Source organism: Rattus rattus, chromosome 9, assembly GCF_011064425.1.
Source record: "Rattus rattus isolate New Zealand chromosome 9, Rrattus_CSIRO_v1, whole genome shotgun sequence".
In the NCBI taxonomy this organism is placed as follows: Eukaryota; Metazoa; Chordata; class Mammalia; order Rodentia; family Muridae; genus Rattus; species Rattus rattus.
This window is the reverse complement of record NC_046162.1, coordinates 43,422,053-43,441,353: the sequence shown is the minus strand read 5'-3', so window position 1 is coordinate 43,441,353 and position 19,301 is coordinate 43,422,053. Positions and strand designations below refer to the sequence as shown.

Genomic DNA, 19,301 nt, shown 5'->3' with positions numbered 1-19,301 from the left:
GTCACACACATATTCCTTTGAACCTAGAAGCTACTGGTTCTTCTCTGAACTAACCAACAGCTCTTATTGTCCCTCCAATACAACCCTCCTCCAAACCCTGGCCAAAGGCCACCCCTTCCATGAATCCCAGGATGACATACTCTGCTGTATCTTTGCAGGGTCTAGGGTGGGCACGAGGAAACAGCCCTAGGCAGGCACCTTTGACTCGTCCTCAGATCAATAACTCTATTGTTATTCCATCCTTAGTCATAGATGCTCAAATGGGAGCCAGCCAGTGGATGGGGTAGCACCAATGCCTGGCACAGAGGCCCTTGTCATAAGCAATTACTCTAGAGCATTGAAGCCAGCTGGCTTCCTGCCCAGGCCTCTCACAGCACAGCCCTGCTCCCATGAGTCACCCCATAGCTGACAGTCTGAAAGGCTGAGGCAGAATGCACATCCCCAGAACCTACCAGCCTCCATTCAACACCCTCTCACGCCTCGGGACCTACCGAGCAGGAGAGACTGTCCATCGCCCAGGGGGAATCTCTGGTAGCGAGGCACGCTGACAGGAGGCACCAGGTGGAACTTGGGCTCCAGCAGTGGCTCAAGCCGTGAAGCAGAGGGATCTGCACAGTGGAAGAAGCTGTAGACCTGGCTACAGGCAGGACGCATCTGGAAACCTGGGTGAGTGGGAAGAAGACACATGCAGAAGCCCCTTCCTAATGGCTCTACAGGGCTCCCTTGAATGCAGCCTTCAGTAGCCTTCTCTCCTACTCAGACACATGCAAAGCCCCTTTCTAATGGCTCTGAAAGGCTCCCTAAAATGAAGCTTGAGTAGCTTTCTTTTCTGCTCGAGAACCAAGAACCTCCCCTGGGTCCTTGCTACCAACCTTAGTTAGGGTTTCTATTGCTGTGACAAAATACCGTGACCAAAAGCTACTGGGGTTGGGGAGCAGAATTTCACATCAAGGGACAGCAGGGCAAGAACTTAAGCTAGGCAGGAACCTGGAGGCAGGAACTGAAGCTGAAGCCGTGGAGGATGCTGCTGGCTGGCTCACTCAGTTTGATTTCTTATACACCCCCGGACCACCCACCCAGGGACAGGACCCTCACACGATCACCAGTTATGGAAATGACGCAGTCTTGCCTACAGGCCAATCTTGTGAAGGCCTTTACTCAATTGTGGTTTCTTCCTCTCAGATGAATCTAACTTGTGTCGATTTGACAGAAAGCTAGCCAGCACACTCCCCAGAAAGCAAAAGGCACAGTTTGGCACTGAAAGTGGTGCTACTGGCACCATTGTACATAAACCGTGCTGCCGCCCTGGTGAACATCTGCAAACTTGCTTATTTCCTTCCTCTGTGTTCAAACAAGGCTTCCTTCAGACCACAAGGTCTTCCTTCTACTATTCACACCAAGATACTTCCTTAAGTTCCTCTAACCACCACTCAGCCACTACCCAATTTATTAAGCCAACCCAAGTCCCTCCTGCTAGGACAATGGCCTAGAGAGATCAGGAGCTCTCAAGGTTAGTCAGAACAGGCGAAGCACTTCCTACACTGGCCAGCAGGTGTCTCCATAGAAGCCCTTGCCTCCCACCAGTTCTAGGTCAGGAGCTAGGGTGTGAAGCACTCTAAGTCTCCTTGGCAACACAAAGACTGGCCAAGAGCTCTGCCTCTCCTTGCTTCAGCTCCTCCCCTCAGAGCTTCAACGGAGAGCAATGAATGACAGTCTGAACTGCTGCCCTCAGACTCTCTATAAGGTCATCAAATGGCATCATGTGCCTGCTTTGTAGGGGCTGGAAAGGTGCTACAGGGCAAAGGTCCCAGTGCTAGTGTTGGTAGAGAGGTTCTGAGACCCATGTGGCTGCAGGAAGTCTGCTGGACACAGGGAGGGAGGGTTTGCTGTGATAGGGTGAATGTTTGTGGCCTACATTCTCATGGGGGCATGACTACAGGACGGAGGAGTGGTTAATAATCTAGGAGCCCATGGAAGGGACAGTGAAGTCCATCGAGCTGCCTCATCTTTGCCCAGCCTGTGAAAGCTGCCTCTTCTCTCCCCCAGTTTCTTTCATTTCTCTGTATCCAACTTGCCTCCATCACTCTGTCCACCCTCCCACTCCCCCAGCTTGATTCCCCTGAGCCATTGGCCTACCCATACCCACCATCTATCCCAGGCAGCACTGTCCTCCGCATGGCCAGGACCAGGCCCAGGGGTGAGCCGAAGAGGAAGAAGTCAGATACGTCAAAGTCAAAGCGACCCAGGCTGACCTCAGAGAGCTGGGGTGTGCCAGCGGCAGGAGCCTCGGCCTCATCCTTCAGCACACTGGAGTGGATGCTGCCAGAGGGAGGGACAGCAGGTCAGAGGAGAGCCGGGACCGTGGGGGTGTCCGCCTAGCAGCACAGAAACATTCCAAGGGCAGGGTGCCCAGCCCTCTGTTACTGGAATGGGATTCAGAACCAGAGACCACTTTTGACACCATCCGCAGGGGCTCGTGACTTAGCCTTGGCCATCCGGGCTGACATTTGGCTGGAGCAGAGTTCAGCAAACATTTTCTGCATGGGCCAGGTGGTGAGTCTGAAAGATTTTACGGGCCACCTGCATCCACCGCCTGGACTTACTCTGCCATGCCAGACAGCCGCAGATCATGCTTAAGCAATGCGTGTGGCTGGGACCTGCTACAACCTGGCTGAGCACTGGAGAGCGTCTGAACATCCTGCACCCCTGCATGCTGTTTGTAACAGCCACTCTAAACCCCTGCACTTTCCACCGGAGGAGCTGGCTGCTGGTGGTGCTGTTAGCAGCAGGGTTTTAACCGTAACTCATGTTCCAGGCAACAGGCAGGCACAGGTGCAAATAGCCCCACCTCCCCACTCCCCTGAACAGATGCATTAGAGCGGGATCCCTCATTCTCATCCCAAGAGCCTAGGATACCCCAAGGAATCTAGCTTGTGTTTAGCCACAGAAGCCAAGGCTGCCTCCCGGGTCTACCAACAAGCACCAGAGCCAGTAAATAGTTAAACCGTGACACAGGATGACAAGACAGATCAGTCATCCCCTGAAAACAAAGTCATCTAAAATCCTCAAGTTAGAGAAAAACTTACAAAGTAACAGTTAAAATGCTGCACGCAAGGCTCCACCCTCAGGAGTGAACCAGCATGCAGCCTTCTCGCGCTGCCTCCTGCTCTCTCAGCCAATGATGATGAGGTTTAACTATGTATACTCCATGTACGGCATGGTCCCTAGACACTTGCCAACTACTTAATTGCCAGAGAAACAGCCATCTGTTCCTGCACCGGAGGGGAATGCTGGCTGTGTTGTGCTCACTACTTAAAGTCGTAGATGTCTGACTGATGGCTCTTCAGATCTGGGCTTTCCTAAGGGATGCTTCACGGATGAACCAGAAATGTTGAGGTTTTCATCTCTCAACCCTCCTTTGTATCTGGATGCTATTCCAGAGGCTGACTTGATAGAGGGGCCTTGACATTCAAAGCGTAACCCTACACAGCCTGCAGCCTCCTATCCCACCTCCAGGAATCCATCTGCAGGAAGAACAGGGTCCTATCCCAAGACCACTGTGAAGGCCAACCCCTTTGCATATATTTCCTATAGTTAATGTACCTGGAAGAAAGTTTAATTTATATGTTAGGCACACTAAGAGAATGACTAATAATAAAATAACAAATATAATAATACAATGTGATAAAAGTTATATAGGTGTATCTTGCGAAATACCATATTTTCACATTTTCTCTCGGAGAGGGCACCCTGCAGCTTCTCTTTGTCATATCCAAATCGCCAGCATAGTCATTTACTCTTAGCCTTTGGGACCCTCACAGAGTAAAGCAAGGATTATGTGGCACCATGACGGTGGATCTGACTCCCTGGCACCAGGTGGTAGTGGGTAAGCAGCGTAGACCGAGTGGATGCACTGGACAAAGGAGTGACTGGTGCCCAGAGCAGGACAGCACGAGACGTCATCATGCTGCTCTTCAGAGTCTACAAGTTACAATTTAGAACTGATTTACTTCCGGAATTTTCTATTTGATATTTTCAGACCGTGGTTGGCTGACCGTAAGTACGTGGAACCACAGTATACAAACCACAGGTAAGTCAAGATTACTGTAAGTCTAGCAGATACATTCATGTTTGTGCACAAAGGTCCATAGTGTAGGAGCTAGAGAGCTGGTTCAGTGGTCGAGAGCATTGTGCTCTTGCAGACAACTGGTCCCCACCCCCTCAGGCAGCTCACGACCACCTGCAACTCCAGTTCCAGGGAATCCACCGCTCTCTTCCGGCCTCAGCAGGTATTTGCATGCACAGACACACAGACACACAGACACATAAGTAAAACTAAAAATAAGCTTTTAAAATATATATCCAATGTAGTGCCTTTTATAGCAACAAAAAACTGAAACCCTCCAAAATATCCAATTAGTTGGATTAAGAGAGTAGTTAATGCCCAAATTTATGCTACATTAAAAATATTTACCAATTTGTTTTAATTATTTGGGGGGAAGGTCCTAGTGTAAGAGGTTCTCTGTGTTTTAGTAAAACTTATGTAAAATATGTTATACTTTAGTAAAAATTATGTAAAATAAATACTGTTCTGATGGCGCCATGATACTTGCCACTTAGGAGGCAAACAAAGGAAAGTGGAGAAGGGTTGAAAGCAGAGAACTGAAGAAGAATGAAAAGGAAAAAGCCCCTCCCCCCACCACCAATTTAGGTCCATGTTCAGTGCTCATTTCACTCCTGAATAAATGTGCAGATGGTTTGTTTAGCTTCTCAACAGCCATCTCTTATAGAAAGTTAAAGGGTAGTTTGCGGGGTTTGTCATGCCCACGACACCGAGGTGAGGACAGGGAGAGCAGACTGCTGCCCCAGCTCTTCAGGGCCCAGTGGTATGACTTCTACATCTCTGAGAAACAGTAAGTATGAACCCTGGGATACTCCACCAAGCACACCCCTCTCTGTGGCCTCACTAGATTGGTCAAGCTATTCAAGAAGTGGCTGGGCAGCCCTATCCTTTCGCAGAGAGGAAGCCAAAGCCCAGAGGGGTGCAATAGACCACGCCCTGGGTCTACAGGTTTGAAAAGAGCAGAGACAAACAGAAAATTTCCTAGTGTGGATATAGGACCAATGACAAGTAGCCCTGGTTCCAGGAATCCCATGCTATCTGTGAGTCCCCAGGGGAAGTGTCCAGGATGACTGGCTGGTCACAGGCCCTGCTGGTGGGTGACTCTGAGCCGAGGTCCTTACTCTCACGGATGTTGTGACGCTGTGATGCAGCCGGGGGAGGGTTACCTTGAGAGGAAGGCGTGATGCTGGGTGATAGCCTCGCAGTCATATGTGGAGGAGTCGCTCTGTTTCCGGGTCAATGGCCTCTTGGGGTCCTCATCCTCCACTCCACTGGAGACATCAATGTTGCTCTTGCTAAGACGCTTGCTGCTGGCCAGATTGCAGTCCTCCTCCACCACCACAGGGGTGTCCTTGAGCAGAACACGTGGCAATCATAGGGGTTCTAGGGCCCTGCCTCCTCCCCTTGGCGTAGGTGAGCCCCCCCTTCACCAAACATGTGCTCATGGTGGCAATTGGTGGTTTACGCACAGCCCACCTCCTGTGGCCACAGGGATGGACCATCGAGTGAAGAACTGGGCAGCTCTCTAGGGAGACACACATTAGCAGGCATCTTCTGTTTCTTGGCCTGTGCTAGCATGCTATTCCCATTTAACCCTTTGTACCATAGGTGCCACAACGCCAACATGAACCCCCAGAACTGCCTTCCCTGGAGAGCCACCTGATCCTCTGCTCTCAATGAGACACACACAGGGACATCCCCCCCACCATCCCCCAGCCTGACCTGACCATACCTGGGTACTGCTGATGCTCCCCTTCCGGCTGCTGCTGCCAGGGCTGTCCCCTGAGGGCCCCGCACTGTAGCAGATGGCATCGAAAGCCAGGAGGCCGCCCACACAGTCCCCGATGAGACACACCTACAGAGGTACAACTGGGTTGCAGGCTTACCTGCTGAAGCCCTCTCGCCCCACATCCAGTCCCAGTAGGGGCATGTTCCCACGAGAGAATAAGGAATCTGTCCTAGTGAGTTGCTTCGAGCACAAATGGAGGGTAGGCTTGTCTTGACAATAGATTTCCTTTGGGGTCAATGGTCAGGGAGTCAGACTAGCTAAGGGTCAGCACAGACTCCAAATCAGGGCATGGGGACCACCTCCTCCCCATCAAAAGCCTCCTTCAATCTCAGATGCTACAAGTCTAGCCTGCCTTGATCCTTGCAGCAGATCCCTCCCCCTTTTAGGTGGCAGCTGGCACAGAGTGAGAGAAAGCAAGATGCCCTACCTGCCCACTGAAGCCAATCCCATCAGAGGACTTGAGAAACTCGCCATAGATGTGGTTGGCTCGCTCGATGACAGTGGCAACAGCATCCTGGTACTGTGGGGAGGAGATGGCCAGCAGGGGAAGGGCAGCCAGGGGAACGTGGTCCTGGCTGGTACTGAGGCAGCCCTCGTCGTGGCTATAGGGGTTCAGGCTGAAGACAGGGGGCCCAAAGTCAGCCTAGCCAGGACCAAGAAATGAATGGCACCGGCCTTTGGGCTCCTTGCACCATGCCCAGCTCCAGAGACATTTAACGACCCAAGAAAGGTCCATTGAGGCAAATCACAATGGGACAAGGGGGAAAAAGGTAAAGACTCAAGGCTATGCTGAACCCATATATGCCAGCCCATGCCAGCCTGTGCTGTGGCATAGCCATGCTGTCTGTCGAGAGCCTAAAGACATCCCAGTTCAGAAAGAAGCTAGAAAATTAGCTAATGTAGAATCGTGGTAGACTTCCTGGAGGAGGAAGGTGATAAGTTAGACTCTCAAGAGAGGCTTTGGGAAACTGAGAAGGGAGCTGGGACAACAGCTCCGGTGTAAAGGTGACACCACCTAACTGTGTGTATGCTTGATGGTATGTTCTATGTTCTGTGTTCAGGGGACATATCCTCTGCTTCGTCGGTTTTGCAGAGAGGGCTGGGGACCTGCACTACAGAACTCCACTCCCAGAGGGCACTATGTCCCTCCATCTCCCTCCTAGGATGTCCCTCCCTCTCCAGGCAGCTTGGACCCACCTGACTTCCCATCCCTACCCAAATTGCCTCTGTCCCCTGGCACCCTTAACCCTGATGCATTGTTGGGCCTGACTGGTTAGAACAGACACAGAGGAAGTCTGAGAACTTCCTACCCGAGGCCATCAACCTGCCCTTACCCCATATGACTAGTTCCAGAGTGCCTAACGCTCTGAGCAGACTGGACCAACAGAATCTAGGACAAGTGACAGGACTCAGGCACCTTCAGCAGGTGGCAGTGTCCTAGCAGTGTGCCAGGCAGGTTCCCACCAACCATTTCTCATCTCCAAAGAACACAGATTAGAGGAAACAAGCCTCGATTGCAGCCAGAGAGATTTTAATTAGCCTAGAAGGAGCTCCCTCCCAGCAGTGATTACTGGTGATTAATGGCCCTGGCAAAAGCTGCCTGGGGGAGAGGTAAGCTCTCTGCTGCTGTCCCCTCAAACAAAGGGTCATCCATCTTCCTGGAGATAGGGATGACCCAGTTCTGGAGGTCAGCCATCCTGGGGGCTGGGGGTGGAGAGGCAGGGATCTTGAGATGGATTGTGGACCAACAAGATTAACTCCGGGACTGCTGTGCATGTAAGGGACTGGAGCCTTACCACCAGCTCAGCCGCTCCTTAATCCTACAGCGGAAGAGCATGCAAGCCCTTGTCTAAGAAGCAGAGTCCAGGGCCCCACCCACTCAGCTGCTCCACGGGAGCCTGCACATCTTGCCTTTGACATGGGTCACAGGAGAACTGGGGCAATTGGCTAAGCTGGGAAGCCACAGACCTAACGTGCTTCCTGTCTTCTGTCTCTGTAGAGAACCACCGAAGGGCATCCTGGGAACTCAAGAGCACCAGCCTCTGAGCCTCTGAGAACCATTCAGAGAATGAGCAGGAAGGGAAAAGTCCAACCCCTGCTAGATCCTGGGCCACTGGAAGTGAGAGATGGAGCTCTCGGGCCATCCCACACTGGAGTCCCTGGAAGCACACGTTTCCCTTCTCTCGAGAGCTTGAGTGTACCCCGAGGAAGAAAGGCTAGAGGAGAAGCTTGAAGGAAGGAAGGACCTTCTGAGGTCATATGAGGGGAGCGTGAGAAAGGGGTGCCAATAGCTCCCTTTCACCCCACCTGTGGAAAAGTCTGGCTTCCCTGCTTTAGTAGCAATAATTTACTCAGTGTCTTCTAGGCCACGTGGGCCCTGCAGGTACACAAAGCCTGTTTTGCAGACACTTGGAAAGAAAGCAGGTGTCCAACAGGCTCCAGGTACCCACCTCCAGATACTTCAGTAGTGACACCTGGGGCACTGGGACACTGGAGCCCTCAAGTCCTGGCATGGTGGATGGAATGTCTCGGCAGGACCCAGTTCCCACAGAGCCCTTGGACTCTCAGCCTGTCCCTCACTATCACCCTTGTGCACATTGGGAGGGACATTTTGGCACTTGCAGGAAGTAGCCTAGTGTTCAGCCCGTGCTTCTGATGTAGCAACCTTTCCCTGCTGTGAGTTAGGACAGGACATTGCCCACCAAGAGGAAACAGAGGCTAAGTGTGGCCCTGGGATGTCTCTGTTGCAGCCAGTGACAGCCCCAATCTGTACGGACACTTCCCGTGTGCTGCGATGGGTTTAGACCCACAGACCAGCACCAGTGTCCTTACCCTCTGGGAACCCGTTAATAACATTATCATCTCCATTTTACAGATGGGGGTCTTGAGGTAGAAAGCAGTGACACAATTCCCCAAGCTCTCATAGCCAGGATCAAGACCAGGCTGACCATAGAAGACATACACTTAGCCACACGATGACATGGGAGTCGACTTCTCTGGGAAGACTTTCTTGACTGAGTGCCAGAGTGCCTTGGGCTAGTTTCCTTAGAGCATCTATCCCTACAGGGCAGTTCTCTGGAGTGAAGCTGCTATGGTGTGACTTCCAGCTCTGTTTTCTGGTTAGTTGGGGAAATGGATAAATCTCTCAAAGCCTGTTTCTTGTTTCATTCAAACGCAAGCACGGGAAGTGGACCTAGGCTAGCACAGGGATCCTGGCATCCCCAGGTCTCTGACAGAAGACTCTTAATGAGCATATCCCACTAGAGAAGCTCTCAGCAATTCTGACGACACCAGACAGGCCTCAGCAGGTGCCCCCAAGGCAGGGTATCCCTCATCGAACACCTCCCACACCGAACTCAGACCGTGCAGACAAGCCAAAATGACTCACTTAGAGACGAGCGAGAAAGCCTCCGAGCAGATGGCAGGACAAGGGACGAACTTGATGAGGATGTGTCCCAGGGCAGCAGGGAAGTGGGCGCGCATGACCTTCTCCAGCACAGAGCTGAAAGTGTGAATGTCGGCTGCTTTGCAGGAAGGGTCACCAGAGCCGGTGTCCAGGACGTTGCCCCCATGCAGCACCAGCAGAAGGACATGTGTCTTGCAGGAGCGCTGTGAGCAGCCTTCCTGAGAGGGACATGGCAGGGATAGAGACAGGCAGGCAGCAGGCACTCAGGAGAGGGGGGGTTACGGCTGACATTCCACAACCGCTGTGGGACTCTGGTGCATCCCGAAAGCTACTAGGAGGGCCAGACCCTCAATGGACAGCACAGCGAGATGAGTCTAGAGTGACTCTTGTGCCTACGGGAGCCTGAAGCCCAGAGAACAGCAGGGAGCTACCCAAGGGTCATACAGCCAAGAAGGACAGGATGGAAGTTAGGCAGCCTGTCTAGCCTCCTAGGGTTCTTCCTACGATGCTGGCCGGATGCCTCCAAAACGCAGCGCACCTCGCCATCTTCGTGGATCTCGATGCTTCCTTGGGCTGGGAACTTCTGCCTTCTAAGGGACACCCGGTACAGTTCTCCTGCAGAAAGGATAGAGAAGGGATGCAGCAGGCTCCCACTACCCTAGTGCTCCTTAGGTGCAGCTGGCAGCATCTGGGAGGGGTCCTGGTTTATTGGGATGCTAGAGTTATAGTCCAGGCCTCCAGCTCTTGAGCCTATACAACACAAAATGGCTTAGCCCTTCAAAGGGCCCAACTGAGGCCAACCATCACAGACAGGATAGCCTAAGAAAGAGCTGTCCTTTTTACTTCACCAGTAATGGCAATCCTGGTAGAGTCCTAGGACATCCAGGAACTCGAGGCAAATGCCCCTTGAAAACAGTTGGAGAGCTGCTGCGGTTCATTTCGTCTAAGTGTGACCAAGCTAAAAGATGTCCCGTGCCTCCTGGATGGGCCTTTGAGGAGCTTCCAGGAGGGTTTAACTCTGACCCCAGGGGCTGAATTGAGAAAATCCAGTCCCTGGGGTAAGCAGACATCACCTCTTCTGCTGAGGCCTGAACCTAACAAAAGGGTTGGAATGGTCATAGTGCTGTCCCTAGGATATTATGTTTCTGAATGTCCACCTTCCGGCTGGGGTTAAGGGCTTACATCCCCAGCTCCCCCAAAGCTCAGGCCTCTGAGCTTAGACAAAAACTATATTACTATAGTTCATAGGCTTTGTATGACTGGCAGATCACAGGACTTGTCAGCCTTAACTGCTGTGGAAATCCAGCACTCATTAGACATTTTTCATCTTCAGTTTTGTTTTCCTGCTTTGGGGAGAGGCTGTTGCTGATTTTTTCCTTTTATTACATTATTTGTTTGTTTGTATATGTGTGTGCACATACACACATGCAGAGGACAACCCACAGCAGTCATTGTCTCTCCTTTGATCGTGTGGGTCCAGGGATCGACCTCAGGTTATTAGGCTTAGTGGCAAGTGTCTTTATCTGCGGAACCATTTTACCAACCTGGTTTGTGGTATTTGTGGTGGTGGTGGTGGTTTTCTTTTGTTTTTTAAACATCTATGAGTATTTTGCCTTTGTGTGTGTGTGTGTGTGTGTGTGTGTGTGTGTGGTGTGTGTGTGTGTGTGTGTGTGTGTGTGTGTGTGTGTGTGTGTGTGTGTAACATGTATGTCCCTGTTATCCACGAAGGTCAGAAGAATGCAGAACATCAGATCTCCTGGGACTGGAGATACAAACAGTTGTGAGCCACCATGTGGATGCTCACGGTTGAACTCTACAAGAACAAGTGCTCTTTGAACACTTTGAACACGTGTCAAGTCTGCCGTCCCAGCCCTCTTATACAAAATATCTGCTTGGGACTGGGAATGCAGCTCAAAGGTTGAGCAATTGCCTAATATGCCGCATTACCACAACAAATAAACAAAACAGTGAAATCTGGCTGATGCTTTCAGTGAGATAGCAGGACTCTGAACTATAGGACATGACCAGGGGAAGGTGACTACCCAGAAAGGGAAGGCCACCGTCTGGGATGATGCTGGCATTGACTAGGAGCTTTGGGGTCAGGCAGAACTGCTCTTCTCATTCCTGCTAGCTGCCTAACTCAACACCTCCTCCAAGAAGGGTTTCTTGGGGCCCCTGAGCTCCCATTGCTCTAATACAGGGGTCTATAGCTAAGAATAGAATCTGCCGCTTGCTTCTTAAAGATTTTTTTATTTTATTTATATGAATACATTGTAGCTGTCTTCAGACACACCAGAAGAGATCAACAGATTCCATTACAGATGGCTGTGAGCCACCATGTGGTGGCTGGGAATTGAACTCAGGACCTCTGGACGAGCAGTCAGTGCTCTTAATCTCTCTGAGCCATCTCTCCAACCCCGCTGCTTCGTTTTTGTAAATAAAGTTTCTTTGAAACACAGGCAGCTCATCCATGTGCACATCACCTATGACTGCTTTCACACTGCGGCCCCTGACTTCAATAGTGGCAACAGACTCAGCCCTCAAACCCTAAGATATTTATTCTCTGGACTTTCCCAGAATAATGTGCCAATCTTTGATCTAAGGCCCGTGCTCCTCACTTCATCAGACTAATCAGACTCTCCTATGGAAAGAGATCTCAGACATCTCATAGCCACCCTTTACTTAATGATGCCTGCCACCCCAAGAGCCCTTCCCTCATCCAGCCCACCATGCCTCCTCTCTCCTCCCCCAGGAGATGGATACTATTGCCTCTGTGCCTGAAACTCACTGCTGGATTGTGAAGCACTTGTTTGCTCTGTCGATAGGGAACTCACCTTCTTGCTCAGAAGTGGATTTTGGATGAGGATAACCCTCCCGTCTTCGCCCTCTGACCTCTGCAAGTTTTGTGGGGGCCTTTCCCATGGCTCTGTAGGCATCCCTAGCCAACCAAGGTCTGGGTCAGCATTCCCCAGCTTGGTCCAGGGAGAACTATCTGCAAACACTTCTAGACAAGGAGTTGTTCTCATTGGGGAAGAGCAGGGTTCATACAGACACAACCCTGGGGTAGGGGCAACTTCTTTGTGAGCTCAGAGTTGCTTCAGTGAGGATGAAAATCGTTTCCCGAATGGGGCGGTTTGGCTATCATGAGAAGCAGGCCAGGACAAGCACTCCCAAGGCTTGGCTCTGCCTGCCACCTCCTAATTCTCTTATCTGTTTTTGTCATTATCGCTATAGGATGAATGAGTGCGTGCATGTGTGCATGCATTCTTGTGTGTGCTTTGTATGTGCATACATGCACAATTGCCACAGACTGCATGCGGAAGTAGGAAGATAACCTCAGACACTGGACCTCACTTTTCACCTTGTTTGAGACAAGGCTACCTGCAACCTTCTGGGAATTCTCTATCAATTTCCCATCTCGCAGTAAGAACACTGGAATTACAGACACATGGTCTACTGTGTCCAGCTTTATGTGAGCTCTGGGGATTCGAACTCAGATATACACACTTGCATGGCAAGGGCTTTACTCATTGAGCCATCTTCCTGACCCTGGGGCTTCACGCTTTCATTTTGGACTTTTATTGAGACAAGGTCTCCCTAAGTAGCAAAGGCTGGCATGGAGTTCTCCATCCTCCTGTCCCTGCCTCCTGGGTGCTGAGATTGAAGACCAATGCCATCCTTCTCTCTAGCCCTTCTGTCTTTTTCTGAGTACAAAAAAAACTGTCCCTGAGCCTGAATAGGGGAGGCCTGGGTTCTGCACTCAGGGCAGGATGGCAGTAAACGACCCCAGGAATGGGCCCCCTTCATTGAGCCTTATTAAGGGTTGGCATGTGTCAAGTGAGCTATTTCCACAGCTGCCTTCTCAATTTAGATGGCTCTTGTCCTTGGTCCCATTTTACAGATGAGTAAACTCTAAAATCTTGAGTTTACAGATCCCAGGTCTTTGGAGCCAGCCAGAAAACAAATAAGGCCAAGAAATCCCCACTAGAGGGCCCCACCTCCATGGATGATAGCACTCGACCAGGTGGTACTCTGCCCTTCTGATGGAAGCTGCAGGCTATCCCTCCCTGAAGAAGCAAAATGCAGAGAGCATCTGAAAATTGAGTCCAGATCCACTGCTCAAGTCTTCTCTTTCTACAACAGGAAGCCATTTGTCACGGGGATAGGGTGTCTGGAAAGAAGCCAACACCTGCACGAAGTTGTAGCCTCTTGAGCATGGCTGCCCCCCTGGAGCAAGCGATGGAGGAGTTGGCCAAGGTCAATAGCAACAGTGAGGAGGGGGATAGATGGGGCATCCCCTCGTCTGAGCCTGTGGTCTCCAAAACCACGGGCCTTGAAACCGAGACATGGCTTTTATCGGCTGTGTGACCTAAGCCTGTCTTCTCACCTGGAGAGCAGGAATGCCACAGTAATATTTTAGCTCCCTTATGGAGCTGCAGTGATGATAAGAGTCTCTATGGGTAAGGGGGCTTTAGAACAAGGCGTGGAATATGACACCTGTGATCTCTGTTAGCCTCTATTGTTATCCTTATTATCTGGGGTGCGGGGCGGGAGGGGCATGGCTGACAAGATGGGCTGGAGGTGTGGGACAGGACCGCCTCCACACTCCCTGCCCTGCCGCCAAGTCCCTCCCCGAGCCCTGGCAGGCTCACCGACCTCACTGGGCTGGGTGCCTGCTTGCAGTGTGATTACAGGATTAAATGCTGTGATTGCCACAAATTACCATTGTGTGACTATAAATAACTCGGTGAGAAGACATGAGGGTCCTGCTGTCTCCCAGGCGCCATGCCCTCTACTAGGTGGAGGCTAAATCCTGCATCTTCACTGGTGACAGATCTAGGAGCCCCCTCAGCCTCCATCTGCCTGGTGTCAGCCACCCTGGGGCCCTCACGATACTCATAGAATTAGTGGATGTGCATGGCATCTTGGCCATAGATGGTGCTGAAGCAGTTTTCAGATCAGTAGGAATGAGAGCTGAGGGCTGGAGGCAGGATAGGGACATCTGCAGCATCAACTCCCCTGCATCACCCCCAGGAAATGTCTCACTTTCTCTGCAGTTTGGGGACAGAGCCTTGCTTCCTTGGATGCACAGACCCATACAAGTTGTACTCTCAGCCACCAGGAGACCTTGCCTGGTTGATGCAGATTCTGGTCCCTTGAATTCTTCCTGCCAGGACCACAGTCACCCACAGTATAGCTGAGGCCTCTGTGAACAATCAGGAAAGTAGTTTTTTTGTTTTTTTTTTGTTTTTTTTTTTTGGTTCTTTTTTTTCGGAGCTGGGGACCGAACCCAGGGCCTTGCGCTTCCTTGGCAAGCACTCTACCACTGAGCTAAATCCCCAACCCCAGGAAAGTAGTTTTAAGGCTGCCCTGTCTGTCTGTCTGTAGTCCATAAGGCTTTACTTTGTTGCTATTGTTACTGTTGCCACTGCTGTTTTGAGACTAAACCTTACTGTGTATCCCAGGCTGGCTACCAATCCTTGGCAATTCTTCTGCATCAGTCTTTTTTTTTTCCACCTCCAAGACAGGGTTTCTCTGTCTAGCCCTGGCTGTCCTGGAACTTGCTTTGTAGACCAGGCTAGCCTCAAACTCACAGATCTACCTGCCTCTGTCTTCCGCAGTACTAGGATTAAATGTGTGAGCCACCACTGCCCAGCCTGCCTCAGCCTTTTGCATCCTGAGATTATAGGGAAGAACCACCACACCCAGCAAAACCTAGTCCTTTTCAGAACCTCCCACAATAAGCAAGATCACTGGGTCTGACTCTCCCACAAGACAGCAATCTCCACTCCTTGTCACCTTTGCTTATGCCCAGCTTCCTGTCTTGAGCCTTTCCTCCCCTTGCAAACTTGAAAACTGTGTATTCTGCAAAATCCAACTCAGTAGCCACTTCTCCTGGCCAGTCTCCTCAGCTCTACCTAGACCAGGATGGCTGTCTCACAGATTGCTGAATGGGGCATGACCTGCTATTTTAAGGTTATTTGTTTTCCATCAAACTAAAAGAAGAAGTTTTCAGCTTTCAGGGGCCGGCATAATGATCCCAGGTGCTCACAGCTACACAATCTCTCTGAGCTGCTCAGGTCCCCTGAGACCCCAGGTTCAGGGAGGAGCCCCTCTTCCTCTGGGAAGCATAATTCCCTGAGCAAGTCCTTAGAGGAGGTGGATCTTAGATGCTCTGGGAATGTTACCACCTCCTGACCTGACCTTTGGAGAATTCCCAGTTTTTCCTGGTGGTGAGAAGCCACCTGCAAGGGGCCCAGGGACCTGATCATCAAGCAGCCTCTTTCTTTCCACCACCTGTTTGTTTCTGTTTGCATGGTCTTGTTCAGGCTGGGTTCCTACGAGGCCCAGACTTAGGGTAAGTAAGCTGTTTTTGTGACATTGTTTAATGGTGGCCTTTGAGGCAGGCAACTACCACAGTGCTGCTCCCAGCACCCTGCCTGCCCCAGCTCTGGGATGGTGACCCACCCAGCTCACCATGGCTCGTTCTGATGGCTGAAGAATAGAGGCTATTTTTGCTTAATCATAGTCTTGGAAATCACAGATCGTGATCAGCCCTTCTAATTACCGTACACCACACTGCTACAGAGACAAAAGCTAAGGTCAGCGCTCGTGTGCTTGGTTCCCTAAGCAAAACATCACCCTAGCCTGGCAGGAGAGCCCAACTGTTCCCCCTCCCATGCCACTCACTGCTGGGACCCAGCAGGAGCGAATACTCATTACTCGGGCTTATTCTCCATCCTACCAATCCTCTGGCAGTGACTATCACCTCTACCAGCTACCCATGGGGAGCTGGCCCAGCCTAGGACCAGCTTAAAAGGGACCTAAATGCCTGCAGGACATGGAACCACACATGGGTAGAAGCAGAGTTCTGCATCAACCCGATGGCTTTGTTCTCTTGCTCTAAACTGGATCTCGAATGTCCCACCAGTGCCCACATATTGAAGGCTTGGTCCCCAAGCTGCAGTGCTGCTGGGAAATGGGGTCTGATAGGAGGAAGGAGTGTGGCCTTCAAGTGTCTCTGGGTCCTCCAGGCCCTTTCTGTCCCTCCTTTGCTCCCTGGCCAGCAGGAGGTGAACAGCTTTCTCCATGACATGTTCCCAACACTGTACCACCCGGGCTCCAAGCAATGGCAGACTGACACCTCTGAAACTCCAAGCCAAAATAATAGGTAGGGACTGACCTCCAAGAGCAGAATACAGAGAAGACAGAGGGAAGCAGAGAAAATAAAAGGCCTTTTCCAGAAGGTTCCCGGGCTCTCAAAAAAACAGGGAGATTTCCAGTCCAATGAAAGCCTGGGGGCTATTGAAAACTGAAAGTGAACTAGGTCTGGCTGAGTTCCACTGAGTGTTCAACCTATCTTTATCTAAAGGTAATCGTATCAAGTGGTGTTTGGTTGGTTGGTTTGGTTTGTTTTTGTGGGGTTTTGCTTTTGTTTTTGGTTTGGTTTGGTTTGGTTTTTAATTTTTTTTACCAGTAAGTTGGCTAACATGAGCCTTCTTCCTGACTCTAGCCCAGTATTGTTGCCTCACAGTCCCTGAAGGCTCCCCAGAGCTGGACTGGGAAGCCCCTAACCTCAGTCACCATCCAGACTCTAGGTCAACCTCCTCTCCAGATGCCCCAGCCTCCAGCCTTGAGAAATAACATTCTAAGTAGGTAGAAGGGAGGAGGCAGGGGTCTGAGCCTGGTAGACAAAGGAAATCACCAAAATGGTGTAACTTTTTCTGCATGCTGGGACAGGGATCGAGCTCCTCCTCTTCTCTACTTTTCTAGATTTTCTACCACTTCCTTAGTTAGCACATATTTATTTTAGTCTCAAAGTATTTATGAATATGTACACTGGGTGGACACTATAAGCTTGTGTCACTACATTTACAAGCTGGTAACGAGCTTAAATCTTGTATTTGGTTTTAACACATAGCTCACTATCCCTTTCTGACTTCTACTCGGCTGGTTATCACCCAACTTGGGTCAGAGCTTAAAATACCCAAACAAATCCAGCACAAAGCTACAAGGATCCCAAGCTTGGAGATCATGTGAGCAAAACCAAATCATGTGACCATGTCGAAGTTACATGTCTAAAACTTATGTAGGCCATGTAGCCGGGTCTACATAATGCAGGGCCGCAAAGCGAGATTGTTCAAACCAGAATTACAACTCCCAATGAGGACTTCAGGCCACACTGAGGACATAGGTAGAGACTGATAACTATAGAAAGTGTAGGGGCCAGCCCAGAGCAAAGTAGACCCAAGTGGACCTGCAGATACAGACTGTTTGCCCAGGCTGCAGAATCCACACTGGAGAGCCACTCTCTAGATCCATGCTCTAGAAGCTGTGCTGGGTATAGCAGATTTTCAAGACAAATTAACGTGGCTGATGTACATGCAGACCCATGCATAGATGACCCATCACAGATCTCCTTACTCTATGGATACACACAGCAGATCCACGCCACAGCCCCACTCCACAGATCCACACTACAGTTCACTCAGTAAATGTACACTGTAGTTCCACACCACAGATCCACAGCACGTATCTACACTGCAGATTCACGACACAGATCCAGCTACAGATGCAAGCTGAGCCATGTTTGAGCCAAGGGCGTCCAGGGCAGGACAACAGCATGTCATGGTGGATTGAGTATCTCCGGCTTGTGCCTACTTGGGAAGTGTTTACAGCTGTCTACAGTGGCCTGTGCTGGCCTGTAGGCTGGGAGCTCTCCTTCACCCAGGTTATGTAAGCAGGTTATGCAATATCCACTTGGTAGGGATGCTGGGATGGAATTTTCACCCAGCGTTAGGAGGATCTAGAAACTGAGATTCCTCCTGTGTCTCATTAACCTTCTCAAAGTCAAAATCTAATAGTACCCACCTGACTTTGCTTAGCTAACAGGTAGAGGTCTTCAGTGAACCAGTGGCTTTAAAGAGACACTAGCCACTTGGAAGCTTGACCCTTGACCCCTACTAGGGTCTGGGCCTTAGTAAGACCCTCTTAAGAACATACAGGTGGTCACCCTAAATGAGCATGGGAACAGCTTGGAGAAATAACTCAGCTAAGGAAACCCATGTCAGGGATAGAAAGCCACCATCTTAAACCAAGGCTGGTAAGATGACCAGAAAGGTGCGACAACCCCAATCTGGTGTCCTCACTGGACCCTCCGTACTTAACATAGGAACCTTCATCTGTGTCTCAAGTGTCTAGGGCAATCTTCATGTCTTTCTGAACACCTCACGGAAACAGCCAAGGCTCATAAGTGTTAAGGGAATCTTTCTCCAGATGAAGTGGAAGGCTTGAATGTAAAATGTTTTCACATTTACATTGGTTTGTGTTTGTCCCAGATGGTGGTGCCATTTTAAGGAGGTTGTTGTGGACCTGGGGTCAAGGTGGCAGATATCAGCCTCTAAGGTCAAGGCCTTCATGGCCAGGCCTTCTACACATGAACTGAAACTGAGTCAAAACAACAACAACAACAACAACAACAACAACAACAACAAAGCCATTTTCTCCTTTAAGTTCCTGACATATTTTGTCCCAGTAGTGAGAAAAGGTAACTGATACACACAAAGATTTGAACCCAGGCCTCAGGTCAGGCCTGGCTTTGTTCTTTCTAAAATGAGGAAGTGAATAGAAAGGGACGATTTCTTCAGTCTTCAAGTGCCTTCTCCTCTACAGTCCTGTCCCCTCAAAAAGGACGAGGGCTGGGAGGGAAAGCAGGTAGCCCCTGTCGTTGGGTACTGCCCTCTGGGACAGTGGAACCTGACTATTCCCTGTGTAGTCATCCTGGGCTTGCCTGCCCAGAAGACCACACTCTCACAATAGAATGCAGCCACCTTATCCAGCCCCCTTCAGTCACCCTTCCAATCTCAGTGGCTCCCAGCCAAGGGACAGAAAATGACTCTCACACACACAAAAGTGCTGAGAACCCTGAAGTTTGCTAAGACCACCCATAATCACTTGCTAGTGTTTGTCGGATAAACCACTAT

At 50.5% G+C, this 19,301-nt stretch overlaps 1 protein-coding gene across 1 annotated transcript in view; it reads right to left on the bottom strand.

Annotated features, from left to right (window-relative positions):
• Positions 1-19,301, bottom strand: part of Pitpnm3 (PITPNM family member 3) — an 87,982-nt gene that overhangs the window by 15,264 nt on the left and 53,417 nt on the right. The window contains exons 5-11 of the mRNA XM_032911768.1: positions 9,857-9,933; positions 9,301-9,536; positions 6,340-6,529; positions 5,856-5,978; positions 5,290-5,474; positions 2,147-2,319; positions 492-662 (exon numbers count right to left, since the gene is read on the bottom strand). Coding sequence (XP_032767659.1) covers positions 492-662; positions 2,147-2,319; positions 5,290-5,474; positions 5,856-5,978; positions 6,340-6,529; positions 9,301-9,536; positions 9,857-9,933 — 1,155 coding nt within the window. The remainder of the gene's footprint in view (positions 1-491; positions 663-2,146; positions 2,320-5,289; positions 5,475-5,855; positions 5,979-6,339; positions 6,530-9,300; positions 9,537-9,856; positions 9,934-19,301) is intronic.